Below are 16,908 nucleotides of genomic sequence, written 5' to 3'. Positions count from 1 at the left end.
GCCACATGCTAGCCTACCAGACATTAAATACTAATGACATTGGGTGCCTGGATGGCTCAGTCGGTTAAGTTTTTGACTCTGTTTTAAGCTCAGGTCATGATCTCACAGTTTGTGGGTTTGAGCCCCGCATCAAGCTCCATGTTGACAGTGTGGAGCTTGCTGGAGATTCTCTCTCTCCCTCTCTCTCTGCCCCTCCCCTGTTCAGTCTCTATCTCTCTCTCAAAATAAATAAACACTTAAAAAAAAAAAACAACTACTAACGATAGATTACCTTAGCATCCTAATAATTTACAGTCTTTTGGGAGTAGCTCTCCTTTAGCGTGTTAACACAAATTATCTAGAAAATAAAAACTACTTTTAGTAGTTATCTTTATTCAATGAGGTTATAAGTTAAGGAGAGCTTTGCAGCTAATCGTTGGTAGAAAAGAATGTGGGGCAATAGTTATAGGCCAGAATGGAAAGGTGATTTAGACAGGGTGAGAGTTTTGCAAAGGAAAGTAGAAACAATTTCTGAAAAGGTAAGATGCCTATTTAACAAATAGGCCTCTTGCATGCTTTCACCAGAAGCAGCATTAATATGAAGTAGTTATAGTTAATGTGGGGTTGTCAGTGCCTTAAGACCGGTGGCCACCATATTGACAACCATCTATGAGCCCCCAGATGTGAAAGCTCTACTTTAGACCATTTGCACACATACACATAGATTTATTAACACATAATCAATGAGGTAAGTAGTAATTCTGTATTAATTGCCTACAAGTATTGATGTTTAAAAAAATTTTTTTTTATGTTTATTTATTTTTGAGAGACAGAGAGAGACAGTACGAGCAGGGGAGGGGCAGAGAGAGAGGGAGACACAGAATCAGAAGCAGGCACCAGGCTCTGAGCTGTCAGCACAGAGTCCAACATGGGGCTCGAACCCACGAACCGTGAGATCATGACCTGAGCCGAAGTAGGACACTCAACTGACTGAGCCACACAGGTGCCCCATAGAAGTATTGATGTTTTAATTGCAAGAGACATGAACAAAAATTAAGAGATTAATGTCATTGTCCAAAATGCCTTATATATCTAGTTGTCATTTAAGTCTCAAAAAACTTTATGTGGAAGGCCCAACTATTATAATTCTCATTTACAGTAAGGAAACTAAGCGCAGATAAGTTAAGTAAATACAGAGAGGGGTTATGTGGAGCCAGGACCTGAAATAATCCAGGTAGTCTGCTACCAACTCTCTTTTAGGTTGCTATGTTGTTTAGACAAATCCTACCAGGTTCAAAAGATACTGCTTCAAGAACGCTTCTGTAACTTATAATAACACACAACCACAAGCCGACAAATGTTTGTCACTATGGGTATGATTAAATAAGTTTTGATATATCTATGCAGTACAGTATTATTTAGTTGCAAGGTAGAATGATATAATCTTATGTGAATTCTGTGTAAAACATTATAGGACAAACTATATAGTTAAAAGAAAGGAAATTAAAACAGTATCTATTATATGATCTTATTTACTTAATATATGTATATATGTCTATATATGTATACAAATGCATAGGAAAAGGATTTGAAGGATAGGCATCAAATGCTTCACAGAGGGTTATTTTGGAGTAGGGGGAAACAGTAGTGGTGACTGAAACATATATTTTGCCTCTGACAAATATAATAAGAAAAAATTGAGTTCAATGAACTCTAAAAACAAAACCAACCAACCAATCAACTAACCAAACAACAAATATAGTCTCTTTATTCACCCAGCTTAGTGGAGGGAAGAAATACTTTAAAAATGCATAAATACTACAACAGGGGAGGCCATTGGAGTTCCCGGGAAAATGCTAATAAACATTACACATGAATCATGAATGTTGGTGGATCATGATGGCACTTTATGCAGAGGTAAACTCACTCATTAACTCATCAAATACTATTAACTCATCAAATACTATGTTAGACATATGCAAAACTCTAAAAGCTGGAGGGAACATGTTGAGACTTTAGTTCCACATGGTTGGTGTGTGGAAAGCTAGGGTTGAAGATAGAGGACGAAAGGCTGGGTGAGCATCAGATCTGGCCACATTCCAGATTTTTGACTTTCTGTTAAGTCATTAAAAGTTTGGTAGGTAAGTGAGAGATCAAATGAAATTTAGTTTCAGGAGTGTCCTCGAGCAACATGGTGAAAGTGGGTGAAAAGTGGGCAAAGCTTTGAGGCAGGAGGACCCATCAGGATGGTCAGGAGTTTCTCTGGATTTGAGATGACTGCAAGAACGAGAATAACTGAACGGATTTGAGAAAACTTAGCAGGTAGAAGAGAAAAGACTTAGAGATTCATTTGATTTTGATGCTTATGAGTGAGAGTAGAAGTCAAGGAGAATGTTGGTCGTTCACATAAGTATCCCTTTTAAATCTTGACAGCATGTTCCCCATGTACTAAGCACTTAATTTCATTTTTCATTTAAACTAATTAAATTTGATGATGTAGGCAGTTCACTTTTTAAAGGCAAAAGCAACATCTTTTCTGTGTTTGTACCTTCCCTACCTGGCACGGTGCAGATCAGGAATTTAATAAATACCTACCCAATGAAGACAGAAGCATGAAAATATCATTATTATAAAAGAAACACAAATAAATACCCATAAAATGCCAACAATAAAAATTGACCTAGTGTCTTTAATTAATTGTAGCGAGGAAAAACAGCTCTCCACCCACAATACCAACAATATTGAGTATAGCCGTCATTCCTTTCTTCCACATTTAGCGTTTCACAGTATCAACCAGATACATGAATTACGTGCTATTACAATAAAGCATATTAAAATGATTTAGAATTTCCTCCTCCTGATATCCTATGCACTTGGTGAGAACATGGTTGGTGCTGCTGAAGAAGTGTTTATTAATAAAAATACAAAATTCACAGGTGCAAATGTGCTTTATGTTCAGAACTGCCACACTCTTTAGAGATGAATTCATGTTAACCCAACCAAAAACTGATATCCCTGGACTATTATTTAAAAAAATGTGCATGCTGCATATTTTGTGGAGAACATCAAAACCTGTGCTCATGAAATCGGCCTGGAACCACATTTTTATGACTCATAAAAGAAATTAGGACCTACATTCAAAGGGCTGGTTATTAAATATTGTATCTTCAAAAAACCAGCATGCTGAAAAACATTGGGATTTCATAGATAAAAATTTCAAGAGATAGAAAGGAACATACATCTTAAACTTTCATAATGATGCAAAGATGCTTCTAACAAAGGCTGCCTCTGATGAACTGACTTTTCTAAAGTATTTTTAAAAGGTTAACCGATAGAGTTAACCTTCAAAATAAGTTCAAGGATGTGTTGCTAAATGTGAGGTTTCTGTTTATCTGGAATACAGATCAAAATGCTACAGAATTGCCGAAGGAAACTAAGCTGTTTTCCCAGTCACATATAAATACCTTTAAAGGTATGTTTGGGGGATCTTTAAATTCTATTTTCAATTTGTGTCTGCTCAAAACAAGAGCACAAGAGGTTCATTAAGAAAAGGAAGAACAGGGGCACCTGGGGGGCTCAGTCAGTTGAGCCACCGACTTCAGCTCAGGTCATGATCTCACCATCTGTGAGTTCGGGCCCCACATTGGGCTCTGTGCTGACAGCTCAGCGCCTAGAGTCTGCTTTCAATTCTGTGTCTCCCCCTCTCTCTTCCCCTCTCCCACTAGTGCTCTGTCTCTCTGTCTCTGAAACAGTAATAAACCTTAAAAATTAAAAAAAAAAAAAAAGAAAAGGAAGAACAACTGGAGGTTACATAAGGACAGCTTCTTCTAATCACCATGTCCTTTGATGCACAGTTAGAAATCTATCTCCCCCCAAAAGAAAATCAATATTTATAGAGCATCCAGCATTTCAAATACATGGTTAGTGTTATGACTACACTGTATTTTAAAGTTCTTAAGCTTTTTACCTGTGACTGATAGGAAAAAAATGTGGGCATTTATAGTGGGTTGCTCTGTGAAGAGTGGTTTCTGCTGACATCACTTCATTTCAAAGGATTTGCTAGGACAATCACATTGCCTCCAGCTGTAACAGCCCAATTACTAGTAAAAACTGCCTCAGACTTTAAGAGCCTACAGGGCTTTAAAAATCAATGATGCTTTAGTATTTGCATCCTCAAAAAGGCAGCCAGAAAGCAAACTAAACAAGTGTTGAAAATGTATTCTTCAACACTATTTCAAAGTATTTCTATTCTTCATTCATATACCCATTTGGGAGCCATAATTAGATACAGCCAGCTCTATCAATATTGCCAATGGCTGATGGGCATAGGCTGAGACAATTAGGATGTACAGTAAATATTTTGCAAAAAAGTCAGATAAAGTAATTCACATACATAGTTATCTATACATCCCATTTTAACTTTAAATTAATGGGGGTCATGAGAAAAATAAAAATCAACATGTGTAAAAGTAGTCATATTTTAAGCTTATGGGCTCTTATACTATGCTGCTGTATTGCAGAATGCTATTGTTTGCCTAACTTGTGCCTGTTAGACTTTTATATTAGTCCTGGAAGGTAGGATTATATTACTGTGTGTGTCTATAGTTATGGTGTAATCATATTTCCCTAAGAACACGAGTAAACCAATGGAACCTTCTTTTCGGAGAGGAAACTCAGATATATGAAGAGTACCTTTAAGTACCTATAAGTACCTATAATACATCACAGATATATGAAGAGTACCTTTCATTTCCCTCTTATCAGTGGGTCCTAAATCAGGGGTTAGATCAGAGAAGTGGGTCTTTACTCAGGGGTTAGGTCAGGGAAGGGGGACAAAAGCTTCCAATGTGCTGCAGTTCTTGTGAGGAGTCTGGCACAGATCAGACATCCATGGAGAATTCAGTAGAAAAGAAGAAACAAAAGTGGCTTCCCTTTAAAGTGCATTGGTCATTCCCTTTAGTCACTCATTGGTTCTTCTTTTTTTTCAACGTTTTTTTTTTGTTTTTTTTAATTTTTTTTATTTTTGGGACAGAGAGAGACAGAGCATGAACGGGGGAGGGGCAGAGAGAGAGAGAGACACAGAATCGGAAACAGGCTCCAGGCTCCGAGCCATCGGCCCAGAGCCTGACGCGGGGCTCGAACTCACGGACCGCAAGATCGTGACCTGGCTGAAGTCGGAGGCTTAACCGACTGCGCCACCCAGGCGCCCCGGTTCTTCTAATTATTCAACACACAGTTTTTCTAGGACTGTAAAATGACAGGAAAGTTGCTAAACACTGTAACTACACGTCTCTGAACTACTATGGATAAAGAGACAAGTAATAGACAGAGAACAATATGGTACACGGTAATAATGGATTGGCTGTGGTATTAAAACTATAGGGAATACACTTTTGAGAGAGAAAGAATACCCAGTCTTTTCAAGACAGAGCTGAAGCACGAAACCAACCAATAAAACAGGCAGTATTTTATAGAGTATATTGGAAGGAAACAAAGTTGTCAGAATTCAATTCATAAAGGCTCAGCACTTAAAGATCACCCTTTGAACAGCTGTGTAAGAGGAGAACAAGATTTTTTTTTAATAGAAGCCTTGGGTGTAAAAAATGGGAGTCTCTTCACAAAACATCTTGGGCAAATTAATAGATACATAAAGGTCCTTCTAGAAAGCATTATAACATTTTCCTTAGCCCGCTTATTAAGGAAGTTTTGAGAATTAAACAGAATTCAATATAAGCTTTTTAGAGTTTTTCATAAATACATGTGTGTGTTTGTGTGCGTGTATGTATATCAGAGTAAAGGATGTAAGTCTAAGTGTAGGTGTGCACACATGGGTCTCTCTGCTATCCCCATACACCACCTTCTCTCTTCACAAACTTTCCTTTTACCCAAGGAGATGAAAAACAGAATCCCAACAATTCTGGATGATAGCAAAGAAATCCATGATGTTGATTTTAAGAGTATCAGAGACGATCAGTAATGACTAAAATAGTCATTCACTCAAAAAAGGCTCACCACCATACAAGTGACAGAGTCTTGATTCCCCCAATAAAACACATTTTATCTATTTTTGGATGATCTGAAAGCTGTCTAGGGCTAGAACTGTTTTTGACATCCAACTCTAGTTTCCAGCTTACTTCCTTTCCTTTTTCACTGAGAAGCAATTTATTGTTTTGTGTTTTTGGTTTTTCCTTCTTGCCCATACTACAGCAGGCAGGTTCCATGCTTGGCCACGCTGACAGTCTCAGAGACATACAAAAACGCAAACGCCCTTAAGAAGTTCCTAGATATTTTCAGCGTATTCCCCAAATGTCCTTTTCCTGCTTCCCAAAATACCTTTTTGGATTTAAATAAGCCCATTTCATAAGAACAATAAGCTTCCAAATGATAACGACGATTTCCAGAATATACAAACAGTCCCTGTTGAGTAACATAAAGTCAATAGTTCCAGAAAGCAAGTGTTCCTTTTTACCCATTAAACTCTAAGGCTTTCATTTCATTACAGTTTGAGAAATGGTTCTACTATTTATCTGCCTTTTTCACTCAATGGGAAATTATACAAAATCTAACACATTGCTTTTTACAAATAATATTCATCATGGGTGACTACAATACACATGGTTGCAATTATTCTCAAATACTTCTATTCCTGAATAGAAGTTGTATATAATCACACATGGCACATTTCTTTCTTCCACTACTCCTTTCTTCGTATTTGAGCTTATATATTTCTACAAGTAATGATTTGAGTTCAGAAGGCATTATCAAAAGAAAATGAAAAGGTTATATAAATGTCACTGCCTTGCTACGAATTTTACACGTTCTTGCCAAATGCGACTCTGAATATCTGGACTGGCTTTCTACTGTTAAGAGAAATACATCTATGCGTGAAATAGTGTTCCTGACAATAGCTTCTCGACATGGAAGAGGCTTGAAAATGTGCAAGAAAAATCCTTCACCTAATCACACATTTACACATGCATTGCTCTCATTTTTCTTTTCTACAGGAATACTGGATCTTAATAAGGAAGTTCATACTGCTCATTGTCCCTTTATCTGTAGAAGAAGAATTTTCACAGCCGCATATATACTTTCAGAAATCAGAGCCTGTCGGAACCTAAACTGGTGTTTCCAAACCGTTCAGTAGACTATAATGTAGGAGAGAAGATGTAAGCATGAATTTTTGGTATTCTTGTGGGTTACAAGTTGATGACATTGATGACCACAAGGCCTATGCATAAACGATCAAAATAGAATTTTAAAAAATTATTTTGTCAATACAGTTGAATTCCCATTATATTAATTTATGTTTCTGTCTCTTTGTCTAAACTTTGAGATATTGAAGGCCCTTATGTCTTCTCCTTGTTTGTATCTTCTCATAATGTCTCATGTTACTTCCTTAGAAAACAACGCAATGTCTCAGAGGTTGTTTTTTTAAATAAGTAATACAGCTATTAGGAAAATTCTAGAACATTATAAAAATAAAATCATTCATAATCACTCCACTCAGGTATGGGATTTTTTTTTCACACTTTATATTTTTCTTCTTTTTTAATGGCTAGTAACGTTCTTTAAAACAATTTTTAAATTCTTTATTAAAATATATTTTCCTTTTAAACTCATTTCAAATAAATTTAACAGTAAATGCTATGTTTTATTTTAAAAAATTAAAAAGATATAAGGAAAAGAATAAATTATTCACAATCCTATTATCCAGTGATAGCTTACATTTACCTCTATCTCCATATCTACTTTTTGTAACTAAAGTAGGATAATATCTTAGTATCCTATATTATGCTTTTCTACATATCTATTAATGAGTAGTTTACTACATCATTTAATATTCTTTAAAATGATAAAGTTTTATATCTGTGTAACTTACCATCCTATATCTTTAGGAAATCATTTAGGCAGTAGGGAACATCTCTGTTTAAATGTTAACAAAATTTCTTGCCAGCTTATCCAACTTTATTTGGGAAATAAGGAAATAAAGGCTTACTTCTTTAAAAAAATTTTTTTTTCTTAAATTGAGCTGATACATATTAATTAAATTTAGATCTCTCTGCTTACTCCACTTTTCTGGCATAATACTTGTGCCAAGAAAGAAAGAAAGAAAAAGGAATATTTAGCCATTTGAGATAAGTATAGTCCTTCTCATTTGAGATGAAAAATGACTTCATAGTACTACCTTCTCAAATACGATTTTCTGTAATATTATGGTGATAAAATACATTTTAGTTAAACCGGTGGAATAGTAGCAATAATGAAACACATATTTAGCATGTTTAATATTTTATCTTTCCCTGCAGATGAAGAAAGATATTAGAATTGTTTACCTGGGGATATGATATAGAAGAAATCTTTAAATTCATCCATCCAAACTTCTGCTAGTCTCCTGTTGTTTTTGTTGATGACATGACCAGTGCCACCAGGGAAAGTGTAGGGAGTTGCCTTCCGAAAAACATGACCAACATGGGAGCAAGTCACAATCTCCAAAGAGCCTCCACATTGCCAAATCTGTGGAAAAAAAGCAATCATATCTCAATCATTGTAAATAATGCAGTAATAATGTCTGACAAGGAACTGAGGCTAACTAAGACCAGATCTTTAGATCTTATATGGCTCAAGCAAACCTCAGATGGACACAAAATTTAGAACTGGTATACTTAGCTTGGCAAAGGATTCTAATTTAGAAGAGCTTGATATTTGTAAATATTGTAGTGTTGGACTTGTAAGTTTCACTTATTTTTTCATTGCCTTTGTTAAACTACCAAATTTTCAGTTTCTAGTAGTTAAGCTAATCGCTCCTTAATAGTATTTAGTATCTAAACTCTGCTATGAATTAATGAATTTATTATACATGTTAGATGTCATGGTAAATCTCTAAATTTGTTTGAAGCAAAATCAATTATACTCCACTCATTTTACTCCAGTAATTTTAAATGACTGTCAATTTCAGCTATCATATATTGCCAGTATCTTACACCTTTGGATATATTATTCTTATTAAAATGTGCTAGGACTCCTTTATATCCACTCACCATCTATGCATCCTTCAAAATCTATCTCCAAGATCACTTCTTCTAGAAGGTTCTGTAGGGAGGTTTTGTAGTTGTGACTTTGGTACTTTAAACATCCTTTCATGAAGAACTGATTACACTGTCTTGTAAACAATTGTTTACTTCACTATCTCTTGTTTAAAACTGTAAATTCTTAGAAAACATTTGCCTATATTTCTTGGTGTCCTAGATTTACTGTGCAGTTGAGGCTAATTATTAAGTATCCCTAACACATTTATTTCTATAAAATTACATTATTTAGCTACAGGTTATACTAATAGCATATGTGTATATGCATGCTATCTATAAAATATACTAATACACACACACACACACACACATATATATATATACACGCACAAACATATATATATATATATATACAAACATAGAACACACACTCGTATGTGTATGTTTATTACATACATGTAATATATTGCATATGTGCTACAGGTTGTTTATCCCAATAAACAAGTCATAGTTATCATTATATATTGGAAGCATTGTTCTTTTTTTTAATGTTTATTTATTTTTGAGAGAGAAAGGGAGAGGGAATGAGTGGAGGAGGGGCAGAGAGAGAGGGAGAGAGAGAATCCCAAGTAGACTCTGCATTGCCAGTGCAGAGTCCCGTGTGGGGCTTGAACTCATGAACTGTGAGATCATAACCTGAGCCGAAATCAAGAGTTGGATGCTTAACTGACTGAGCCATCCAGGCTTCCCTGAAAGGACTGGGTTTTATATGGTAATTAACATTGTTCTTTTAAGGAGAACTGCTTATTTTTGAAAGATAAAGTTTTCTCCAGTTGATCTCTCAAGCAATATTCATCTTAGAAGAGGCTGTCATTGAGCTCGGGTAGCAGTAGAGACATTCAATTTACCAGAAGATGGAAGATGCTAAATGACAAGTTATATTCATCAACTGGCTTGTACATGTGTTGTACATTGCATTACATGTGCAATCTATTCTTTCTCATTTTCTAACTGTCAAAACACCATAATGCTAACAGGAAAGAAGTTTCAGCCTAACCTAAAATGTAAGAATAAAATATAACTGAAATACAAAAGAAGAATGGAACTCGCTCTTACCCTCAAGACACAGGATAGAGCTTTCTTAAATAATCAAAGTATTTAATTGATTGGTAACTCTCTCATCTTTGTAGCATTAAATGTATAAACCTTCTTGGAATTATGAAATCCTTACACTGTTCTATTCCATTAAAATTGAGGAAGTTGATCCTTCTATCAAAGACAAATCAATACTTGTGTGTCAGTCAACTTTATGCCTAACTCTGTCTTAAGAACTTCACTGGTCTGGTTCTCCCTTTGATTTTTACCTGAGATGTTGATAATTTTGCTCCTTACTACACTATGACTACCTTCATATAATATCAGTTAAAATCTCTTATCTTTTTTCTTTTATGTTTATTTATTTTTTAGAAAGAGTGACAGAGCATGATCAGAGAGTGGAATCTGAAGCAGGCTCCAGGCTCTGAGTTCAGCACAGAGCCCCATGTGGGGCTCGAACTCACGAACAACGAGATCATGACCTGAGCCTGTCAGATGCTTAACTGACTGAGCCACTCAGGCACCCCAACCTAAAATCTCTTATCTTTCAAATAGATTCTTAAAGAGATAAACAACTAAAAAGATTACAAACCCAACAAAAAGTTCTTCCCTTGGTCCAAAGTACCTCATTTCTCTGTTTCCTCTCACTGTAAATTAGCTTCAAATGTTTATTGATATGCGTTGTTTCCCTTCCTCAATTTTCATCCATCTCCCTGTGCATAGTGAAATGCTGTTTGTTTTTGCAGCTGCCTCAAAACTGCCATGGTGGAAAACACAAACTTTTCCCTTGATGAATATCTATCTAGCTGACTCCTCTCTTAGATTGTCTTGCTTTCCCTCCCAGTACTTCAATGTTTACATATTTTCACTGTAAATATTTAAATGTTAGCCTCCACCTTCCTTTACTCATTCTCCAGGTGGTCTTATTTACTCTGATGACCTTACATAGGATCTGAATACTCACAAAGTCAACAGTGACATCTCAGCTCAGACCTCTCCTCTGGGATCCAGGGCTGAGTATCCAAACATTTATTGGGTATCTCCTCTTGCGTGTCTCAGATACACCTAAATAAATACGTCTGAAGTGGAACTGCAGATTCATCCTGGCTTTGTCAGCCAGGTCTTCCTTTCTTTCTTTTCTTAAATAATTTTTTAAAATGTTTATTTATTTTTGATAGAGAGACAAACACATAGTGGGGGAGGGGCAGAGAGAGGGAGACTCAGAATCCAAAGCAGGCTCCAGGCTCTGAGCTGTCAGCACAGAGCCCGACGTGGGGCTCCAACTCATGAACTCCTAGATCATGACCTGAGCTGAAATCGGTGCTCAACTCACTGATCCACTCTCTGTCTTTTTAATCATCAATAAATAGTGCCACCACTTACTCATGTGGTCAATCCAAAAAAAAAAAAAAAAAAAAAAAGGAAAGAAAAGAAAAGAAAAACTAAATAAAAGAGAAAACAGAAGCCTCTCTCCCTTGCAAACCCTAGAAGTCATTATTGATTTCTCTTTTTTCTATCACTTATATTATTTATTTTTTATTAACATTTTATTTTATTTTTTGAGAGACAGAGAAAAACAGAGTGTGAGCAGGGGAGGGGCAGAGAGAGAGGGAGACACGGAATCCCAAGCAGGCTTCAGGCTCTGAGGTGTCAGCCCAGAGCCTGACATGGGGCTCAAACTCACGGACAGCGAGATCATGACCTGAGCTGAAGCCAGACGCTTAACCAACTGAGTCACCCAGGCGCCCCTTTCATCACTTATATTTAATCTGTTAACAAATCCTGGCTTTACGATCTATAAAAATAATTCTCAGTATATCCATCTCTCCCTGTCTCTCTGTCACCATCCTTGTCCTAATCACCAACATTTCTTGTGGGTCAATTGCAATGGACTCTTAACTGTCTTGGTGCTCTCACTGGTGTTTCCTATAATTTGTTTTGTACTGAGAAATCAGAGGAGTCTTTTAAAAATTTAATTATTTAATTTTACTTCTGTGTTTAAATACTTCAATGGTTTCTTACTGAACTGTGAATATAAACAAAATCCTTTAGGCAGGGCCTCTCAGACCCTACATGAGTCTCTCCCTCTATCAATAAGCACTGGTGATCTTGGCCCTCTGCCATTTCCTAGAATAGCAAATCTCATACCCTTGTACACACCGAAGCCTCACCAAGGGCTTTCCCTAAACCTGGAATACAATTCTGTCTGCCCTTCACCTGACTGCCTCTTTCCCATACTTCTCATCTTAGCTAAAACATCACTGCATCAGACAGCTCTTCCTTAATTTCCATATTTAAAGGGTCCTAGCCCAGTTATCTTCTGCAATAGCACCTTGTATATTTCCTTCTTGGCTTATCACAATCTGTAATATTTGTATTTGTTTTGCTGTGCATCCCCGCCTCCGCCCCCCCCCCCCCCCCCCCCAACTAGCCTGTAGACTCTAAAAGGGCAGTGGAGCTGTCTGGTCTATGTTGCACCCCTGAGCCAAGCCCAGTGCTTGTTACACAGGAGGTATCATCGCATGTTGGTTGAACGAAAAAATGGATAACTCAAAATTAATTTCCAAGATTAATATTTAAAAAAAAAGCATTCCTGGCAGATGATGAGATGAAGTAGACATAGTTTGAAGGGGTTTTAAATAGCATTTTTTAAGGAAATACTCTGAGTATCAATCTAAGCAGAGTGGTCAAGTAAAATCAAATGCAATGGTTATTTAACATGCATTGGGAATTGAGGACGTTCTCTGGGGGTTACAACACAAACAATTAACATTAGAAATGGTTGATGGCTTATGAAAAACAAGGTGGCTAAATGATACAATCTTCCTTTTTAACATTATTAAAGTAACCCTTTGGCTGAATTCACATTATCTCTCTCTGAAAAGCATGATTTAGTGAAGTACTCAGGTATTTGTACCATGACCAGGCCATTCCACAATGTGCCCCAAGTTCAGAAGAAATAGCATATGCTGTGTTTCACCCGGAGGGAATTTCAGATATTCTCTTCATTGTGCCCCCTCCTGTTCTACAGATTAGGCATGAATGAAGAGCCTCTTTCCTCCTTCAACCAACTTCTATAGGGGAGCTCTATGAATGAAGAAGAGACCGGCATTTCACTCCCTGCTAGATACTTGCTGGGCAGTACAATCAGCTGACTACCCTGGTGTTACCAGAAGAACACAGCCCAATGTGGTGAGTGAGTTTGCAGGAAAGCCTCGAGTGTCAGGAAAAGCATGATGCTAATAAAATAGGAAACACTTACGTCCTAGAGAAACCTGAGGTGGTCTGGGACATATTGAACAGCTTATTGTAGCAGAGTTGGTAGGTGCAGTCATACAGTGATCCTGGGAAGGGTAGTCTTTGGAGACAACTGAACAAGACTTTAGTGGTTCCCAAATGCTATAGATCATGGAATATAGAAGAGGGAAAATGAGCTGTGAAACTAGCAATATGGCAGATCAGCGAGGAGACGTAATATTGAGAAGGGCAGTTGGAGACCACGTAGGGTGGGAAAGAAACTAAGATTTCCCTCTCAAAAGGCCCTTGGAAAACAGAAGGGATAGAAGGTGAAGCTGAGAGCACTTGTGAGAAAACAGTGAAGCTGTGTGTACAAGACTCATGGATGGCGGCCGCTAGTACCAAGTGGGACCACACTGAGCAAGCGGCCATCGTAAAACATGAAATCAGATGAGACCTCACATTTCTCTAGCCCTCCTATTTGACATACCCTGGGGGAGTGGCAACCCGGAATACCCTGCCTTCCCCCTTCCAAGTGCTCATGTCAGCACGGGCCTAGGAAGAGAAGAGAATCTGAGGTATGCCCTGCTTGTGAAATCAAAGCCGGAAACGGAGCATTACTAGTACCTTTAATAAGTGGAAGCGGCTAGAAAGCTCTTGAGTCTGTCCTAAATGACATCAGCATTAGAAAGGGATACTCCTCAGAGCATTTTGCAATGATTGGAGGGAAAAAAATCATTTTAAGTTTGTGCTTCTCTAAATTTAGGCTGTTCAATAAGCCTTGTTGCCTACAAATCAGGGACTGACAATTGTCTTCTGAGTCCACAGTTTACCTGTTAGCAAATACGGATTAGCACTGTAGCTGGGTAAGTGAGGATGCTTTATTTCCACTCTGTCACTTCTTGGCCCTACCCTGGTTTGTAGGCTTATTGGTTCTATGCCCTGAATATGTGCACAAAAAGAAGGATACCTAGTTGGAAAATGTTCAAAAATTGAGTTCCGTTAGTCTCTCTCCTTTCCCGCCTCATAGGCAAAGGTAACGATACATGAAAGTGTTGATTTTTTATTATCATGCTAACTTGCAATGAGACTTTGTGTGCACATGTACAGGCATAATGCAGTAATGGCTGTTGACTTTGAGACACAAAGCAAACTTGCCCCTGACTGTGACTCTCCCAGATGGAGGCAGTTCTTAGGTATATTTAGCAGAGGTAATGGAGGTAGAAGTAACTGTTCCATAACTCAGTGACTACTGGCCCGGGCTTGGCTTGTGAGTCATAGTCTACTGACTCCTGGAATAAAGTGAGAACGTCTTGCATTGCCACTAGTGTTTACAGAATGTGTGGATTAACACTTATATTGCATTTCTCAGGTAAAGCCTCTCCTCAAAATTTGCATGAAAATGAAAAGATCAAGGTAAGAATGCATAACGTTATGTATTAGTTAGGCTGATATCTGGTCATAATAACACCCAGTTAGGTAATATAAAAGCAAAACACTTAATTGATCAAATACTGAGCAAATAGGGGGCGCTGAGGTGACTCAGTGGGTTAAGCATCTGACTCTTGATTTGGGCTCAGGTCATGATCTCACGGTTTGTGAGACTGAGCTCCTCGTTGGGCTCTGTGCTGACAGCGTGGAGGCTGCTTGAGATACTCATGCTTTCTCTCTTTCTCTCTCCCTCTCTCTCTGCCCCTCCCCCACTTGTGCACACGTGTTCACTCTCTCTCTTAAAATAAACAAACACTAAAAAAGTATTGACCAAATATTGACCTAAGTACTCTGTACTTAGTAGACACTTCAGTAATGTGAAAGAATTAAGACATAAACAGTTGCCCAGAAAACTACATGATTAAATATTAAAGTAGGAAGAACTCACGTTGAGTGGAGACCCAATGATACCATAATAATTTTCCTTGGTGATTCTTCAATAAATATTTCAGAAAAGGGGAAGAAATGAAGCAAAGAAAAGAAGGAAGGAAAAGTATGACATACTCATTAAGAACTTGGGCTTGGAAATAAGCAAATAGTTTTCCTAGTGGTTCTGTCACTTACTATCTGTGCATATTTGTAAAACTTATTTAAGTCTTTAAGGCCTTAATTTTCCCACTGGAATATAGGCATAATAATAACTACTCCCTAAGACTCAAATAAGATAGTGTATATCAAGCACTGTGCCTGACACTTCACCTGGGAAGAAGTTAAATGTTATTTGTATATTATTTAACTTCCGTTGTTGTTCAGGGAAACCAATATCTGTAGATAATGTGCTTATTGTTGCTTCTTAAAAAATATTTTCTTTTAAACCTTGGTAAGTTTTGCCTTCATTTTTGCCTTTCATTTGAATTGTAATATTAACGCCTAAGGATTTAGGTACAGCACAGAGTTTAAAAGAATAGCCAATTAGTTTCCAATTAGAACACTACATTTTGTTCTCTGAAATTATTTTACAGTGTCTGAACAAACAGCATAAACTGAATAAAACATGATGTCTCATCCACACAAGCCTGTGATGTCCAAATTACTTTGTATCACTGAGCATATCTGATTGTTATTTTCCAGGCTTCCAACAGATTAATACTTGTATACTGTATCTCTCTCAAATAAATTTGACCATGTATGAAATACAAACTGTCCTTTTATCCACAGAGAATTGAAGGCAGCTAGTTACTTGTTTTCTTTCCCAGATATTTTTATGAGTGTCTTTTGATGATGGAAAAGGTTATTAATCAAAATGTAAAATGCCCATTGCTCACTTGATTATCTACTTGAGTTTCTTCCCCCAGCTAGAAGACAATTAACTAACATACATTATTCTTTTTATGTTTTTTGGCACCTACATCAGTGACATTTTAATTAAGGTTCGTAAACTTCATAAGCTCCAACTTTGCAATCTCAGTTCTAGTGCTTCTCCTTCTAATTTTACACCTGTTGTGCCAAATTCATGCAGCTGCTTGTTTTTATACTAATCTTTATACCCCTGCCCCCAACCCTCACACATACTATCTCTGGCACAAAGTCACTGTTTAATATGGCCTTAGTAGCAACCACAATATACCACAGAGGCCACAGAGCACAATAGTTATGATGCTACAGGCTCTAGCTCCTGAGGTCATACCCTAGCCCTGACACTTACTAGCAGGGTGAACTTGGTGACTTCATCCTTCTGTGCTTCAGGTCTCAGGTAAGAACACAAGACTAGCAGAACCAACTGCAGAGAGGTTTGTTGTGAGGACTGAGGCAGTTCGGTGCTTGCAAAGATATTTAGCCTTTATGTGAAAAATGGATTGAAATGGAGCAAATAGAGAGATTTCTTAAGAGGTTATCTCAGTAATCTAGGGAAGAGATGCTAATGACTTGGACCAGAGTGATGATAATGAAAACAGAGGAATGTATTAGCTTAAAAAAAACTTTTTTTAATGTTTACTTATTTTAGAGAGAGAGAGAGAGAGAGAGAGGCAGAGCATGAGCGGGGGAGGGGCAGAAAGAGAGGGAGACACAGAATCCCAAGCAGGCTCCAGGCTCTGAGCTGTCAGCACAGAGCCTGAGGCGGGGCTCGAACTCACGAACC

The 16,908-nt window shown here is 37.4% G+C and overlaps 1 protein-coding gene across 2 annotated transcripts in view; it reads right to left on the bottom strand.

Annotated features, from left to right (window-relative positions):
- GALNT13 (polypeptide N-acetylgalactosaminyltransferase 13) overlaps positions 1-16,908 on the bottom strand; it is a 503,024-nt gene that overhangs the window by 159,989 nt on the left and 326,127 nt on the right. For both annotated transcript variants that reach the window (XM_042948793.1, XM_042948794.1), the window contains exon 8: positions 8,313-8,493. In XM_042948793.1, coding sequence (XP_042804727.1) covers positions 8,313-8,493 — 181 coding nt within the window. The remainder of the gene's footprint in view (positions 1-8,312; positions 8,494-16,908) is intronic.

This window comes from Panthera leo, chromosome C1, assembly GCF_018350215.1.
Source record: "Panthera leo isolate Ple1 chromosome C1, P.leo_Ple1_pat1.1, whole genome shotgun sequence".
NCBI classification, from domain to species: domain Eukaryota; kingdom Metazoa; phylum Chordata; class Mammalia; order Carnivora; family Felidae; genus Panthera; species Panthera leo.
This window is presented reverse-complemented; position numbering and strand designations above follow the sequence as displayed.